At 38.5% G+C, this 16,460-nt stretch overlaps 1 protein-coding gene across 1 annotated transcript in view; it reads left to right on the top strand.

Moving 5' to 3' along the window:
• Positions 1–16,460, top strand: part of CNTNAP5 (contactin associated protein family member 5) — an 869,192-nt gene that overhangs the window by 416,972 nt on the left and 435,760 nt on the right. Inside the window, exon 7 of the mRNA XM_053598220.1 lies at positions 16,042–16,185. Within this exon, the coding sequence (XP_053454195.1) occupies positions 16,042–16,185 (144 nt within the window). The remainder of the gene's footprint in view (positions 1–16,041; positions 16,186–16,460) is intronic.

Here is a 16,460-nt window from a genome sequence, read left to right as displayed (position 1 = left end):
GAGACAGAGTCTCACTCTGTCGTCCTTGGTGGAGTGCAGTGGCATCACAGTTCACAGCAACCTCAAACTCTTGGGTTTAAGCGATTCTCTTGCCTCAGCCTTCGAAGTAGCTGGGACTACAGGCACCCACCACAACGCCTGGCTATTTTGCTGTTGTTGTAGTTGTCATTGTTGTTTTTAGCTGGCCCGGGCTGGGGTCGAACCCGCCAGCCTCGGAGTACATGACCTGCCCACTGAGCTACGAATGCAACCCTTGAAGCCTGTTTTTTTACAGCTTGTAAGTTAAGAGTAAGTTCTACATTTTTAAGGCTTGTAAAAGAAATAAATAAAAAAAGCGTATCAGATCGAGACTGTGTGTGACCTATAGGAAAAAGAAGTTCAACTAAAAAAATCAGCAAGAACATTTTATAAGAATCAATCAGTTACATGGAATTTGTGATAAAGATTATTGTATTTTTATTATTATCCATAAATTGTGTGCTACTGATTGTTTCTGAGTGAAATAATTCAACACACATACAGGTGCGTATGCTGGTGTGTGTGTGTCTGTGTCTCAGCCTGGACAGCCAGCTAGAAGGCGATCTCAATCATTAACAGTGGAAGTGGAGATGAATAATTGAAAAATCAGGAGCTGCTTTATTTTTTTTCAATCAACTGTCATGAGAGTAAGAAAGATCCTTTGATCTTAACCTTGGTTTAGTATACTGTGGATAAAATATGCCACTCATTAACTTCAAAAAGGCTTTGTCATTCTTGACTCAGAATACAGGTAAATTTCTTTTGAGTTGTCAAATACTGGAAATCTGAATATCAATCTCTCACCTTTGTCAACTTGTTCAATTGATTGACAAAATGAAGGGCACACACAAAACTGGAAATACCTCTAAGAAAAGAGGCACCTGTTATGAATTTGAAGACAACAGCAAGAAAAACCCATAAAATCATCCTTAAGTCTTATCATCGCGACTGCATTCTTTTCCTTCTGATGTCCAAGGAGATGGTTCTAAAATTCACACTCTTGCCAGATTTAACTTCTGTCTGCAGGCGTCGGTCTGCCTGTCTGTGGTTTCTGGTGTGTAGAAGCCGGGTGAGGTCAGAGCTGAGTGACACTGTAGTGAAGTTCATCAGCATTTAGGGAAAGAAATCCAGTGATGTCACTCAATTGACAAGGTTGGAACTTATTTCTTCAGGGCAGGCGTCAGTGTCTTGGTGCTTTATAACAAATGCTCCCCAGGAAGGAAACAGCTTGAAGTGCTCTTCTGAAGCAAGCTCTGTTTCAGGGAATTCAAACCTTTTGCAGATTGTGCAGCCAGTTTAATCCAATGATCATAAAAGATGACGGATTGAACTAACAGCAGTGTGAGACCCGGGCTGCACCACAGACACAAGTGCTGTGTCAAGACAGGTGTCCCCAGCCTGGAGGGGGACCAGAAAGGCTGTGTGGAGAGGGGAGAACACTGGGCAGGAGACTTGTGTTCTAATCACCACCTTACCACTAACAATTGGATAAGCCTGGGAAATAAAAACTTCTGTTATTAGGAACCCAGAAGCAAAATTGGCATTCCTGTTGGAAGGAACGGAGGGAAACAAGATACCTAAATCTAGGTCTATTTTATCCCAGCATTGTAGTATCTAGGCTGCTGATTTGCTCTCTGCCATGGGCCTGTATGTGCACGTATGAAGCCTGAATGCCACCAGCCAGAAGGATGACTGAGCTCCCGGTATTCTAATGAACCATGCTTAGAGCGTGTACTGATCTGACATGCACTGCTGTATCCTATGCAATGTTCCGTCAGGGCTGACTATATTGTGCAAACCTACGTTTCCTTTCACATTTTGCCATATTGTCATAATATTTGGCAAGAAATTCTGGTAGCTTTCATTTCTTACCTTAGACCACCCTAAGGATATTAATCAAACGATGACTTTCTATGAGACAACTTGTATGAAACTTTCTGCCCTAGAACGTATGGAGTCATCTGCTTCCCCTCCAGCCCAGAAGGCAGCCATAGACAAGGGCTCACAGAATCTGCTGTCAAAAAAATAAGCAGCAGAAGGAATGTAGAGTCTTCCCTTCTCTTGGAGATGCCTTTCTAGTTGACATCACTTAACCTATCTGACTTCTGCAAATGCTGTAAGAAGACTACAGCATTCATTTCACGCCTATCCTGGAGGAGAAGTGCTTTAGTAAAGACATATTTTTAGGACCTTAGTCCTTGTCTGAGATCCTTGCAATCCAAGAAGTCTTTTCTCTTTAAGAGTCATCGATGATCCTGTTTTACACGCCATTTCATAAACAGCCACACTGATAACAATATGTTTTAAAACACATCTGAGTTGCACAATGTTGCTTCATGGATACTGAAAAGATACTTTACAAAATAGAAAAAAATATGTTTTAATACAAGTTCTTAATTAGAAAAACAAAAACAAATCCAAGAAACTAGATGAAATTGAAGTCCTTAAATATTTAAAAGACATATGGGTCCACCTATTTTCAAAAATCAGTTTTATGGATGCTTTTTAACAATTGAGATAATATTTTTGTAATCTAAGCATACTGGAAAGTTTTTTAAGTGTAGTATTTTAATCCCAGAAACCTGGAAATAAAATATACAAAAAATTTTGTCTATTAAAAAATTTTTATATACCATGATCTTCCACCAAAAAATAGATGTAATGACATTGCCATCCACCATCTAACTTGAAAAAGTACTTCAAAAATCATAATTTTATTAATAAATAAAACATTTCCATAATTTTTCAAAAAACACATAATCCAATGGAAAAATAGGTAAAGAACATGAAAAACATAAATGGCCTTCATGTATATGAAAATATGTTCAACTTCACTAATAAAAAAGAAAAGAATGCCAATTCAAGCTATGACATTTTAAAATTAGATTTCTAAGATTAATACTTTATAGTAAATCATACTGGCATATACATAAAGGAACTAGACCATTTTATGTATTGTTGATGGCACTGTAATTAATATAATATCAAAGAAAAGGTAATGCTATTTGAAAGTGGAAACGAATGCTCTTCAACTTAATTCTGTTTATAGTCATTTATCCTGAAGTTACTAGTAAATGTAAGCTAAGGAGTATATGCTAAGACTAATAAAGATTAGAAATTACTCCAAAATCCAACACAAGGACTTGACTAAAAAACGTGATGAGCCCTGCATGGAAACAACTCTGCCACTGTGCCTTGCATGTATCCGGAGAGACCACAAAGCTGAAGACTCTCACCACAGCCAGCCTGAGCTGGGCAGGAAGCCCTGGAGGCTGAGGGTGGAGCCCTGAAGGAGCTGCTCGGAGGCCTCTCCCACTCCTTGGGAGGCCATCATGTTCCTCGTCACCTCCAAGATTCTGACAAGGCATGGGGTGTTCTGCTTTCTCCTCTGCTCTTCTGAACAGAGCAGCATCATAGAAAATGGTTTATCTACTATCTAGAAACGGGTCCTCAGCAGTGGGAATTCCACAGCTCATGTTGTGCTCATCTGATCCATTCTGGGGAGGTGTTGTCCTTTTTGGTGGTGTGAGGTGAGAACCACGGCAGCTGTAGTTTGGTTGTTCTGTCCTTTGCTGCCTGTGCAAGTCAAATACTGTCTGAATTTGAAAATGACTCCTTTATTTTTATCAGTTGATTAGTCGGGCCTTGGCCTTGGGCTTACTTTGTGTGGAAGCGTTTCACAATCACATACAGAACTGCAATGCCCTCATCACAAAAAAAGAGGCTGCCCTGGATGGCTTGTTACAGAACTGTCTCCAATAAAAATTGTTAAATGAAAAGGAAAACAAATGTACAGGCTAGTGTAAACAGTTTCTGTGTTTAAAAAACAGAAAGGAACATAGAAACTTGTAAACACATGCAGATGTAGAAATTTCTGGACATATTCTAAAGCAACAGGTGATATAAAATCTCAGAGGTTGGGATAAAAGAGGAGAGCAAACTTACGTTTTACTGTATGCTCTCTTTAAACTTTCTGAATGTCACGTAACATGCAAAAAATTATTTGAAGAAACTGAGGCAATAGAAAAAGCGTATGATTTAAAAGGCAGTTCTTAAGCTCACTACTAAAATGGCATGCTCTAATTTATAGATATTTTGTTTGTTTTTGAGACAGAGTCTCATTCTGCTACCCAGGTTAGAGGTCCATGGCGTTATCCTAGCTCACAGCAACCTCAAACTCCTGGGCTCAACCTCCTCAGTAGCTGAGAGTACAGGCATGCACTACCACACCCAGCTAATTTTTCTATTTTTCAGAGAGATGGGTTCTCACTCTTGCTCAGGCTGGTCTTGAACTCCTGAGTTTCAGCAATTCTCCAGCCGGAGCTTCGCAGAGTGTTATGATTACAGGCATGAGCCACTACCCTGGGATCTAATCTATAGGTTTTTAACACTTAACACTTTATAATTAGATTTACTTATTTTTTTAATTATTTACTCATCATCCCTACCCCACACATAGAATTTAAATTCATCATAAAGGTTGAATTTTCTTCTTTACTTTCATTCATTTCTATAAAATTATGTCTGGAATATATAGAATGTACTCAATAGACATTTGGTGAATAAATGAAAATATTTTCTTTCTGTGAATTATGTACAATATCTGTCCACACTCTCCACACACATCCCTGTAGAAGTTTCTCACAATTTCTCCATGCTCAGAGGTTACCTTTGCTGCTGCCCTAACTTTTGCTTGGCATTTCTTGGTGGACACCTTTCTTGCAATTCAAACACAAAGGACTGGGAAGACATAATGAAACTTTTTATTTGGTGTTCCAAATTACTACAGATCATTAAGGAAACTGTTTTCCAGATTATGTGAGAGTATAATTGTTATTGATCATTTTTCTTTGGAAATTCAGTTAGAAATTCAGCTGCAAGTCTAAAGCAGGCTATGTGGGCCAGAAAGCCTAAATAGAGAAAAATAAACTGCAAAAAATAAAATAAAAAGGAAATGAATAGAGGTAAAGGGAAGTAAGAAGGAAAAAAATAGAAAGAAAGAAAGCTTCTATTACCTGTTGAATTTTGTGATTTTTTTAACTGGCAAAGCAACCCTGTGAAGGAAGTTAAAATATCTTATATCACAAATACAAAAGCAAGATATGGAAAGATTAAAGAATACTACAATCCCTATTCCCCAGCAGCCACCAAGTAATAGAAGCAGAATTTGAGCCCAGGTCTATGTGTCCATTTGACCAGAGATCCATCTGGTGACTGGGCTTTTTTTCTGGTGCAGAGAGAATCAATCTCTGGAGATATAAGCACAGACTGTGGGGCTTATTCTGACCCCTGCTTACATACAAGACTTGAAATCATATTATTTAGTACCATCTTTACTTCTAATTTTTAAATTTAAGATTGCTGTGACTTGTGGAATGGCTAATTTTATATATTTTCAAGTTTCATATTAGCGAAATGATATATAAAGTCTCCATTTGTGGGTATTAAAAGTAAATTAATCATTCCAAATATGATGGAGGGACCATTTTAATACTAGTATTATTTTAAAAAAACGTTATTATTAGCATGAAATAAAAGAGCAAATGTTGCCGTATCTTCTTATTATCTACTGGGGGGAAGAGAGTAGGTTTTAATTAGTCTGCTTCTTTTAATGGAAGTGGCTAATAAGACATTTGGAGACTGGCTAAATTTGGGCTAAATTGCTCTACTCATTACTATTACTAAATTATTATAATCATCAATAAAATGATAAAAAGTTAGCCAGGCCCCACTTGGACATTAGTAGGGCCTGAGGCAAGAGTACAAATGGAATGGCACACACCATGAGAATCTAAATATTTAAAAAGTTACAAATCAAGCTAAGGAACTATTGAATAAAATATGTTCTACTCCCCTCCCATGATAGATATATCTTCACAGTCACATCCCACATGCCCACGCTGTTCATACTGCAAACAGCTGCCCCTTGGCCACTCTAGGGTAGACAGATGAGGGAAGAAAAGAGTTCAAACACTCAGTGGGGTTTCCCAGTTGTTGAGGCAGGAAACTCTCAGAGGGCTGTGTGGCGAGATCATGGTCTAGAAGGGTGGCCGCAGCTTCGTATAGCCATCTCCGCTCAGCTTAGAGGCATCTCACTTTTCGAGGCAAAAAGTGACTGGAGGACGGCCACTGGGGGGACCCTCCAGGATTCCAGATCTGTGGCAGAGGCCCCTCTGAGCTGGGTGAAGGGGGGATACTGAAGTTAGGATTTCCACTGAGCTCTTTGCTTAAACACTGAAACGTGCATGATTTAACCCATTGCCTAAAGAATCTAAGATAAAAGTAGTGTAAATTCATTCAGGCCAAAAAAAAAAAAAAATTATATGTTGGTTCAACTGGGCTGTGTCATCACCTGATGTCTGTGAATCTATGAAAGAAAAATCCTACTTCGAGAAAAGAATCATAGGCCTAGCAGTCAATGAGATTTGGACCAAGAACAACAATGGTATAAAAACAGTCATAAAACTATGTCCTGAATGCAAAGTGCCTTCAAAATCTTCATGGAAGTTGCATATTTTGAAAAAAAGCTGTGTATGAATGTCAAGTTTTTTGCACCACAGTAAACTCATGTCAGAAAGGAATCTATTTTGAGGCACTAAGAAGTAACAAACTCTATGAAAGCAACATGAATTCTGCTACCACTGACGTATGGATAAACAACAAATTTATTGTGAAGCTTGAGTGGAAGAAAGGTGAAATCACTGATGCTTTATGAAAAGTGTATGAAGACAATGTTTGGAAGAAATGAGAAGTTTACAAATGGATGACTCATTTTAAGAAGGGTGGGATAATGTTGATGATGAAGACTATAGTGGCAGGTCATCCACATTGATTAGTGAGGAAAACATCAATCTTGCTCATGCCTTTCGAAGGGAACCTATGAGTTACAGCTCAAATAATAGCCAACACCATAGACATCTCAACTGGCTCAGCTGAAAATTAAAGGTTAGCAAACTCTCCACTCAGTGGGCCCTGAAACCATTATAGCCAGATCAGCTTTTAACAAGAGCAGTTTTCAAAGGAAATTTCAAACAAATGAGATCAAGGTCCTGAAGCATTTCTTCAGAACTAGGAAAATTAGTCAAAGCTTGAGCAGAAAATATTCAGGAAAACATCACCAGAGAGTCCTTCTTTATCACAACAATCTTCCTTCTCATTTCTCTTGTGAAACACAAGTAACTTTGTCAGAGTGTCTATCAGACCTCTAGCCTGTTATGTGACTCTTTCTGATGTATTTTTGCTTTTTAATCTTAAAAAAAATATATAAACGATACTCATTTTTTTTTTTCAGTTAATACTGTAAAAAATCTGCATTGAAATGGTAAGATTCCCAGGAACCTCAGTTCCTTAGACAGGGACTAAATGGCTGGTATGTTTGCTCACAAAAGTGTCTTGAACTACATGGAACTTATTTTGAGAAACAAAATTTATGTTTTTTTTATTTTTATCTTTTATTTCCATTTTTATGAAAATTTTTGTAAATCCCTTAGTATAGCCCCTAGTGCAAAGTCTGAGAGAATATTGAAAACATAGGGTTGAATTGAAAATAGATCAGCTGGTTTATACTGTTAAAAAAATATTGATGCTTCTACTGTTACCACTGTACACCACCTCTCCTTTCCTCCTCTTCAGGGGCTGCAGCAGGCTTGCAAATAGCATAGGCCAGTTTGCTCGCTTTGGCTGAGACATGGGGCAAAGCGTGCCAAGTTGCCCAGGAGTGAGAGTGATCAGCTTTCAGTTTTAAAAAGGGGAATTCTGCAGTCTAACTATGACAAGTTGGTTATTCCATCCTGGGGCCTGATTCATGGAGGAGGTTACCCAATAGAATCAGAAATAGAAGAAGCCAGAGGGAGCTGCTACAGGCAACGGTCAAGTGAAGAGACTCTGGACTGAAAGACTTGTAATTCCAGTTCCTCTGCCTCAAGGGTTTGAGGCTGAGATAAGCTGATAAACTGCTGTATGTCATCTTGTTATTCTGTTCCTTTCCAGCTGTCAAAGGAAGTAATTAATAGTGTCTAACTCCAAGTTTAGAGTAAAAATAGTGAAAGTAAGTTATCAGCATGGTGCTCAATACAAAAAAATAATCTGACCCAAACAAAACCTGTCTGAGAGAGCCCCAGGGGTTACACTAGAAAGGCCAAAGCCAGGTGGAGCATAGGCGCAATGGGTGGGGTTGAGTCAGCAGCCAAAGCCAGAGTGACTGGTGGGGGTGGGTGGAGACCAGGTCATGGGGTGGGCATGAGTGACCAGACCAGGGCAAGAGTGAGGCAAGGGGGTGCAGGTTCTCTGTACACAAGGAGAACTGTGGAGGCCAATGCTGGCCTCTTGGTCAATATAGGGCTCTTTCTGGATATGATATTATTCATTCTTTTTCTCTGGCAATAAAGAAATAGAATAATTATGGTATAGAAATACAGTTATACTGGAATCTTGTGAAAGAATACATTATAGAAGTAATAAAGAGAAGGCAAACTTGGTTAAAATTTAACCAATTGCCTCCCTTCAACATGTGACTCCAAAGTAGGGGAAAAATAAGACATGGAGTGCACATTGAACATGGTAAAGTTACAGAGGCCACAAGTTCCAGACATGAGACACGTTAAGTCACTAATCCAGCCACACACAGTAAATCAGAAGCTCCATAAAAATGTGAGCCTGGACAAGATTTGGATTGCCACTGTCTTATGTGGCCTATATACTCTTTTCTTTTTTTTTTTCTTTCATGTCTAATGATTTGAATTGAGGCCAGTACTTAAAAATCAAGAGATTTAACCAGAAAAATTAGGAACTCTGGATTCCTAATAACAATGAAATGAAGTTCATAATTACGAAATAATGAAATTCATCATCTCTTTACCAGTGTCCCCAAGGCCAGTGATGGACTTTTCCTCCTGAAGGGCCATGAGCATTTTTTTCAGAAAACACCCATCGGTGCGAGTTGTTAAGGTTGGAGACAGCAGTTTGGAGCCTTGTTCATACCCTTTCCATTGGAGTGGACTGTCAGAACCAAAGTGAGACAAATATTTACAAACAAGAAACTTCAAAAGTGACAGAAATTCAACTCAGATACAAAGTGGAGTCTTCGGAGCAGGAAGATTCCAACTTAAAACAGGGTTTGATCAAAAGCCAGCAAAGGTGGAACGGACTCAGTGCCATGGAAGGAACATCAAAGATAAAAAAAGAGACAAGCAAATACCAGACAGAAAAAGAAGATCAAAGGAAAAGAGAGTGGCAGATTCTGGGACCTCATGCATTTAACATCAAAGCAAGCTTTCTCCAGGGATTCACCCAGTTGCAGCCCACCTGTGACAACAGTAAATCCAGCAGGTTACTAAATGGACCTTGTCATCCAGGACACTGAGACTGTGAGTGAAACTTTGCAATCTAATGCCTGCTTTCACTGGCCACTAAGATCAGTGAGGGGTACACATGTGTCAAGGGAAACAAGAAAAGGAAGGAAAGAAAGAAGTTGGATTGTCAGCTAAGATAATGGGCAGAATCAAATTTGGGAAGAGCATTTTTATCTAAATAAAATACTATGCATTTGTTGACTCTATTCTGTTTCAACTATACCGCTTGGAATTACATATTAAAAAATGAATAAAACATTATCTGTGCCTTTGGGAAACTTTTTTCAGGGGGATATTCCAAAATATTCAACATAAATTTGTTCAGCGCCTATTGTGTATCAGGCACCCCTTTAAGTGCTTGAACTATGTCGATGAAGAGGACAAAGATTCCTGTCCTCAAGGAGCTTGCATTCTAGCAGGAGACACAAACCATAAGCTAAAAACATGACAAGTGAGTGAATGGCAGAGGAAGAAGGTGACACAGGCTATGGGAACAAAAATAGATCAGGATAATGGGTTTGGGAATTCAGGATAGAGACAAGACATTGCAATTCTAGATGGACTGGTTAGGGTACCACCGAGATGGATCTTTGAACAAAACCTTGAAGGAGACAAGTGAGCTGGCCCTGCTGCTGTTCACAGAGCGCTGGCTTGGGGCACTGGGGTCCCCTGCCTGTAACAGTTACGCTGCATTTTTTTGGCTTCCATCACCTCTAATCAAAAGCTAAAAAATCTTCCTGAATCTATCCTCTGCCCTCTAAGTGCTTGTCAGTGATATCTTCCGAAGGATGATGATGATGATGATGATTATTATTATTTTTTTGTAGAGACAGAGTCTCACTTTATGGCCCTCGGTAGAGTGCCGTGACCTCACACAGCTCAGAGCAACCTCCAACTCCTGGGCTTAAGAGATTCTCTTGCCTCAGCCTCCCAAGTAGCTGGGACTACAGGCACCCGCCACAATGCCCGGCTATGATTATTATTTTTCAATTAAAAATCTTTCAGTAACTCTCTCTCTATTCAGCCCAGCATTCAAAGATCTTATTACATGATTCCAACTTACCTTGCTTATTTTATTTATAACTTAAAACTCTATGGTTTCCAATTCTTTTAGTCATTGCTGTGGGTGTCATCAAACAACTTTTTGTTTTGTGAGCTGGGGTGGAAGGTGGGGATCCTTCCTATCATCCTCTATGGTTTCGTTCACATATTTTTCTGTAATGCTATATTACTCAATGTATGCTTCAAAATTCTGCCATCCCTTAAACTCCAATTTCGTGATTACTTTCCACAGTTATTTCCAAAATCCCGCCTCCTCCTTTGTTTGCATAGCACAGTCTGTCTCCGTATTGTTCTTACCGTACTTTGCCTTCCCTCAATCTGTTGGAGGACAGGTTTGTGTGTAGTGACTGGCCCTACTTTTCTAGGGAGAAGAAACAGTGTATGACTTATCCTTAATTCCACCACAGGGCCTGGAATCATGCCTTACAGAAAGGAAGATGTCAACAGCTACTCAGTGAACTGAATTTGTACTGAGAATTGGAATTAACTTCTGCAAGTGTTTCTGAGAGTTGATAACAGAATAATAAGAATAAAAGAGGTTTTGATTAACTTTAGCCAAAAATGACTGGTGGGATGAGCCAGATTTTGTTTGGAAAGTCTGTGGCAATGATTAGCTGACAATAAAGGAATGAGCACATGATCCAGAGGAAGCTACTTTCCAGCTCCGTCTCCCATATGCTGAAGTCCCCTCCATGCAGACCTCGCACCCCGAAATGTAATCTCTACTCAGCATCATCAGAATATACTGCTTAACGAAATAATTGCAGAGTCTAAGTAGAAATATGCAATCATATCATTGGCTTATTCAACAATGAATTCACTGACAAATGTAAAATAAAAAAAAAAAAAGGTTGACTTTGAGGACAAAGAGGACACCAGATAAATGTACACAGAAAGAAAGCATGAGTAGAAAACTGAGTACTTTTGAAAATAAAAATTAAGATCAAAATATAAATCCTGTTGCACAATCATTATTTTGATCTCTAAAAACACACTAATCATACGTATATAGCACATGAAGTTCCAGTAAGTGGAAAGATGAGAAACTGTCTATTCTAAACCACATAGATAATTGGTTAATGCTGCCTCAGTGTCAGAACCTGTGTGGTAGTTTGAGGGTGCAGAGGCCTTGAAGCCAGAAGGCTGATTAAATCATTTGCTGTTAGATGAATGAACCAATGGACAGAGTTCAAGGAGACCAATGTCAGAAATTTGAAACGGGGCCAATCAGAGGCCAGCTGAACCAAGCAGGAGAATAGCTTGAAAATGACTAATATCCAATTTTTGCAAACCTATTCTATTTGACTAGTCCTTCCGACTCATGCACAGCCATGACCTTTTTTTTTAATTTTTATTTTTTTGCAGTTTTTGGCCGGAGCTGGGTTTGAACGTGCCACCTTCGGCATATGGGGCCAGCGCCCTACTCCTTTGAGCCACAGACGCTGCCTGTGACATTTGTACAGATGGTTTGATGAACAAACACAGTATAAAGCAAAATTTTAATTTTTACTAGCAAAGATTTGATAAAGCAGATAAAAATATGCAAATGATCTGAAAAATACAATTATTAATAGAAGTGGAGTATACCAAGTATAGTCTATAAGTATTTGTGAGATATTTAGAAAAATCAGTAATTAAGAAAAACGTCAATACATGAGGCAAATTTCCCCACATCTATAATTACAACCTCAAATTCTCAACAACTTAAAATATCTAAAAATATAAATTAGGTTTAAAATCCACAGTCACATTCGAATGTGCGTAAATACAGTGTTGCTTCCTTCCTCTCCCTAACTGGATTCAACGTGTTCATTAGCCCCTGTTTCCTCTGATGGCCGAAGAGGATAACCCTGATGATGACTAATAACCACTTCATGCCTATTTAAAATTTAGCACATTATTGTGTAATTTAGTAGGTTGTGTTGTGATTTCCTCTTTCCACTCCTTCCCCTTCTCCAAGGCAGATCTCTAGTGTGTGGGCCACGCTTTGTCCTGCATTAGGGGAGGCGTGTCATTCCCTGGACCCAGTTTAGGGGCAGGAAAATAAGTGTCAGCTTCTGCTGCTATTGTCTTTGGACCCGCTGTGGCCGAAGGCTGTAAGGGGTAGTCACCTGGACGCTCTCAGACACCCAAATCCAGCTACCAGAACTTAGCACACGCCTGAAGGCCTCAGCCTGTCGTACCACTCCTCCGGCTCTCCTGGGCCTGCTCAGCAGCCTGCCCAACACTCTGCTAGACTGACCGGGTCACTGTGAAACAGCTCTTATCCCCTTCTGTGCCCCTGGCCTCAGCAATTGCTAACCTGCCTCCCCTCCAGCTGTTTTTCTCTGGAGCCACGGTGAATTTGAGACAACTCTCACGGGCTTGTAGCCATCACAGCCACGGGAATGTGGGCAGAAGTATCTTTCTGTGTTTTCTAAGGTCTATAGTGTGACCTCCATCCGCATCTCTCCAAAACTCTCTTCCAGTTTCAGTTTTCCAGACAAAACCAGAAAGCAGGAGCTACACTACTAACTGATTTCTTACCCTCATCAAATTTCTCCACGGCTGCTCATCCAGATCACGTCCTCCATACTGTTTGGCTTCTGAAAAAGCCCTTTCTTCTGAATCCTTCAAGCAGTATAGCTTGGTATTTAAAAAGACAATAGTATTTTTTCTCTTTCTTGTCTAAATATTTTCTTGTCTTTTTTTTTTTTTTGAAACAGAGTCTCACTATGTTGCCCTCGGTAGAATGCCGTAGCATTGCAGCTCACAGCAACCTCAAACTCTTGGGCTTAAGTGGTTCTTTTGCCTCAGCCTCCCAAATAACTGGGGCTACAGGCACCCACCACAATGTCTAGCTATCTTCTAAATATTTTCCTACGAGCAGTGTTTTCCTAAATCATAACTGAGTGAAATAGAGCAATAAAAGTGTTATGCAAAAATTCAGGAGAGTGGCCAGCAATAAAAATTTTAAAACCTAAAGTTATCATTAAATATTTCAAATTACAAAAATGAATAAGGAAAAGAAATAAATGTTCAATTGTATTGATAATTTTTCTATTACAGATTTGATTTCTGCAAAAATCATAAATGAAAAATTTATCATTTTTTAAAAATGTAAATGACTTAAATCAGAAATTTATGTTCATGGTAATAAATCAACAAATAATATTTTAAAACTTATAACTTATTGAAGAAATATTTTTATAAAGTATATGTGGAATGAAGAAGTTCATTCGTTAGTTTAATTTTTCCAGATTATTTTCTAAGATTTATGAACAACTGCTAGAGTAAAACTCTCTCAGGTGTCCTCAGAGATGAGATTTGATTAGATCTAAATACTTGACAAAAGAAAATTAGAGTTAAAATTTATTTACTTCTTAAAATATGAATGTATATATGTATTTCAATCAAAGGAAACATGAGTGGTTCAAGAAGAATCTGTTAATTTATGATCTAGTAAGGCAGTTCAATCCTTTAGTAGATTAAACATAAAATATCTTATATTCTGTCAAATGGATTTTTGAAACACCAATGGATAAAACTAGTTTTTAATTTCTATTTTAAATAAATAAATAAATACAGTGTAAAATGAAAGCAAGAGATTACCTTCTTTATCTTTTTGATATGGAGTCAGATCAGTGTTGTATGTACTTAAGAAACAGAAATTTTATCCAGGCATTGTGGCAGGCATCTGTAGTCCCAGCTACTTGGGAGACTGAGGCAAAAGAGTGACCTAAGCCCAGGAGTTGAAGGTTGCTGTGAACTGTGACGCCATAGCCCTCTACTGAGGGCGATAAAGTGAAATTTGATAAAGTGTCTCTAAAAAAAAAAAAAGAAAGAAAAGAATTAGAAATTTGCGCTTGGGTTTAAAAGTTTTGGCTAAGTCTGAACAAGTTTTGAATAAAACAACAAAATAAGTGCCAAAATGTACAAAAAGTTTATACTTTTTGAAAAGGATAAATATTTTATATATGAATATCATATGATTAGAATTAATCCTATCTTGGAGATATTGTGGGTTCAGTTCCAGACTATACACAATTTGCAGTGTAGTGCATTAAGAAACATTTTTTTACATTTATTTATTTGCTTATTTTTAATTATTTTAAATTTTTTGGAGACAGATTCTCACTCTGTCGCCCTGGGTAGGCGCTGTCGTGTCACAGCTCACAGCAACCTCAAACACTTGGGCTCAAGTAATCCTCTTGCCTCTGCCTCCCAAGTAGCTGAGACTTCAGGCATCTGCAACAACATCCAGCTACTATTTTCTATTTTTAGTAGAGATGGGGTCTCTCTCTTGCTCAGGTTGGTCTTGAACTCCTGAGCTTAGGAGATCCATCTGCCTCAGCCTCCCAGAGGTGGGAGGAATATAGGTGTGAACCGCCACACTTGGCCAAACATTTTTTTTTAAGTGTGGAACCTGTAAAAAAAATAAAAACCTAGAAGTAGTAACAGTAGTTATTTATATTTAAAAAAAAAAAATGTCCTGATGGAGAGAACACAACCTCCTAAAACACTGAGCGAGAAAGAGAGGGAAAGACAGAGGGGAGGGTTTCCAAGGACTAACAGAATTTATGCACATCTGATGGTGCTGCTTCGAAGAAGAGAAAGTGAGTTTCTCATTAAATGGCATTGGGAAGAATCGATTGTAGAAACTATCCTACTTCTCTTGTACAATAGAAAAAAGTATTTATAACAGGTTAGGTTTTTTTCTAAATAATGTATTTATTAAAAAATAATTTGTGTTCATATTTATAGGAATTAAAAGTGGCAATGAAAACTAGTATCTTATAACCTTTTCAAAAAGAGCCATTATTGGGCGGCGCCTGTGGCTCAAAGGGGTAGGGCGCTGGCCCCATATGCTGGAGGTGGCGGGTTCAAACCCATCCCCAGCCAAAAACTGCAAAAAAAAAAAATGCCATAATTAATAGTTCAGTGTTTCCTTCTGGCCTATATCCTGTGCAAAATGTTATTGCTGACATAACTTACACCCAATTATAACTCTTTCATTTTTTAATCAGCATTACACTCGTTCCCCATTTTATTACAAATATTTAATAAGCATCATTATTGACACCTAAGAGTCCATCATACTGATTCTTGATTGCTGGCTGTACAAAACTATATAGGACATTTGGATTACTTCCTACTTTTCATATTTATAGATGATAATCTGGGAACAATCTTGTGCATGAGGCTTTTTAGATACAATGCTGGCTTTTAAACTAGGTCTCTCCGTAGCTAAATAGAGGTATAGTCTGTTTGTCCCTTGGTGTTAGTATGACAATATTCTCAGAGATGCTTACATAAAAGATAAATATAAAAATGTCGATTTTCTTTTCTTTTTTTACCATCCTTCTGTAAATTATTGTTTTATTTAGTATTAAAAAGGTTCAGAAGGAAGTGAAAATCGTTTTGTAAAATAAGCCCTTAAGAAGCAAGCAATTACAGTTATTTTTACATGAGCTAATCAGTATCTTTTTAAATGTGTAATCAAGTGGCATCTATAATTATTTGAGCCACTTGGTTCATGAATACAATTGAATCTAACCAAATCCACTTGTTCCCTTTCCATTAGAGCTTATAACTAAGAGTTGATTTTTGTCACCCCCCCCCCCCCAAACAGCTCAGTTTTGGAGGAATTCCAGTACCAGGCAAACCTGGGACCTTTTTAAAGAAAAACTTCCATGGATGTATTGAAAACCTTTACTACAACGGAGTAAACATAATTGACCTGGCTAAGAGACGAAAGCATCAGATCTATACTGTGGTAAGTCAACGCATCATCTTTGTCTTGATGGTTACATTGGGGTAAGTCTCTCTTTAACCACCCGCCCTGCACCTGTTGATAATACGTTTGTCTCACGCCCTTCAAGTGCCCATTAGCCTCCCGGGTGACCGTGGAGACAGGAGGAGCATGGGGATTGAGTCGGTGTAAATGGCATTATTGAGAGAAACAAATGCATTAGAAGCATCCATAGAATTCCATTTTCCTGGCTGTGGGATGTGTTCAGCTGTGGGTAGGGTTTATAGTCTACCCTCGGA

The sequence above is a fragment of the Nycticebus coucang genome, chromosome 7 (assembly GCF_027406575.1).
Source record: "Nycticebus coucang isolate mNycCou1 chromosome 7, mNycCou1.pri, whole genome shotgun sequence".
In the NCBI taxonomy this organism is placed as follows: Eukaryota; Metazoa; Chordata; class Mammalia; order Primates; family Lorisidae; genus Nycticebus; species Nycticebus coucang.
This window is presented reverse-complemented; position numbering and strand designations above follow the sequence as displayed.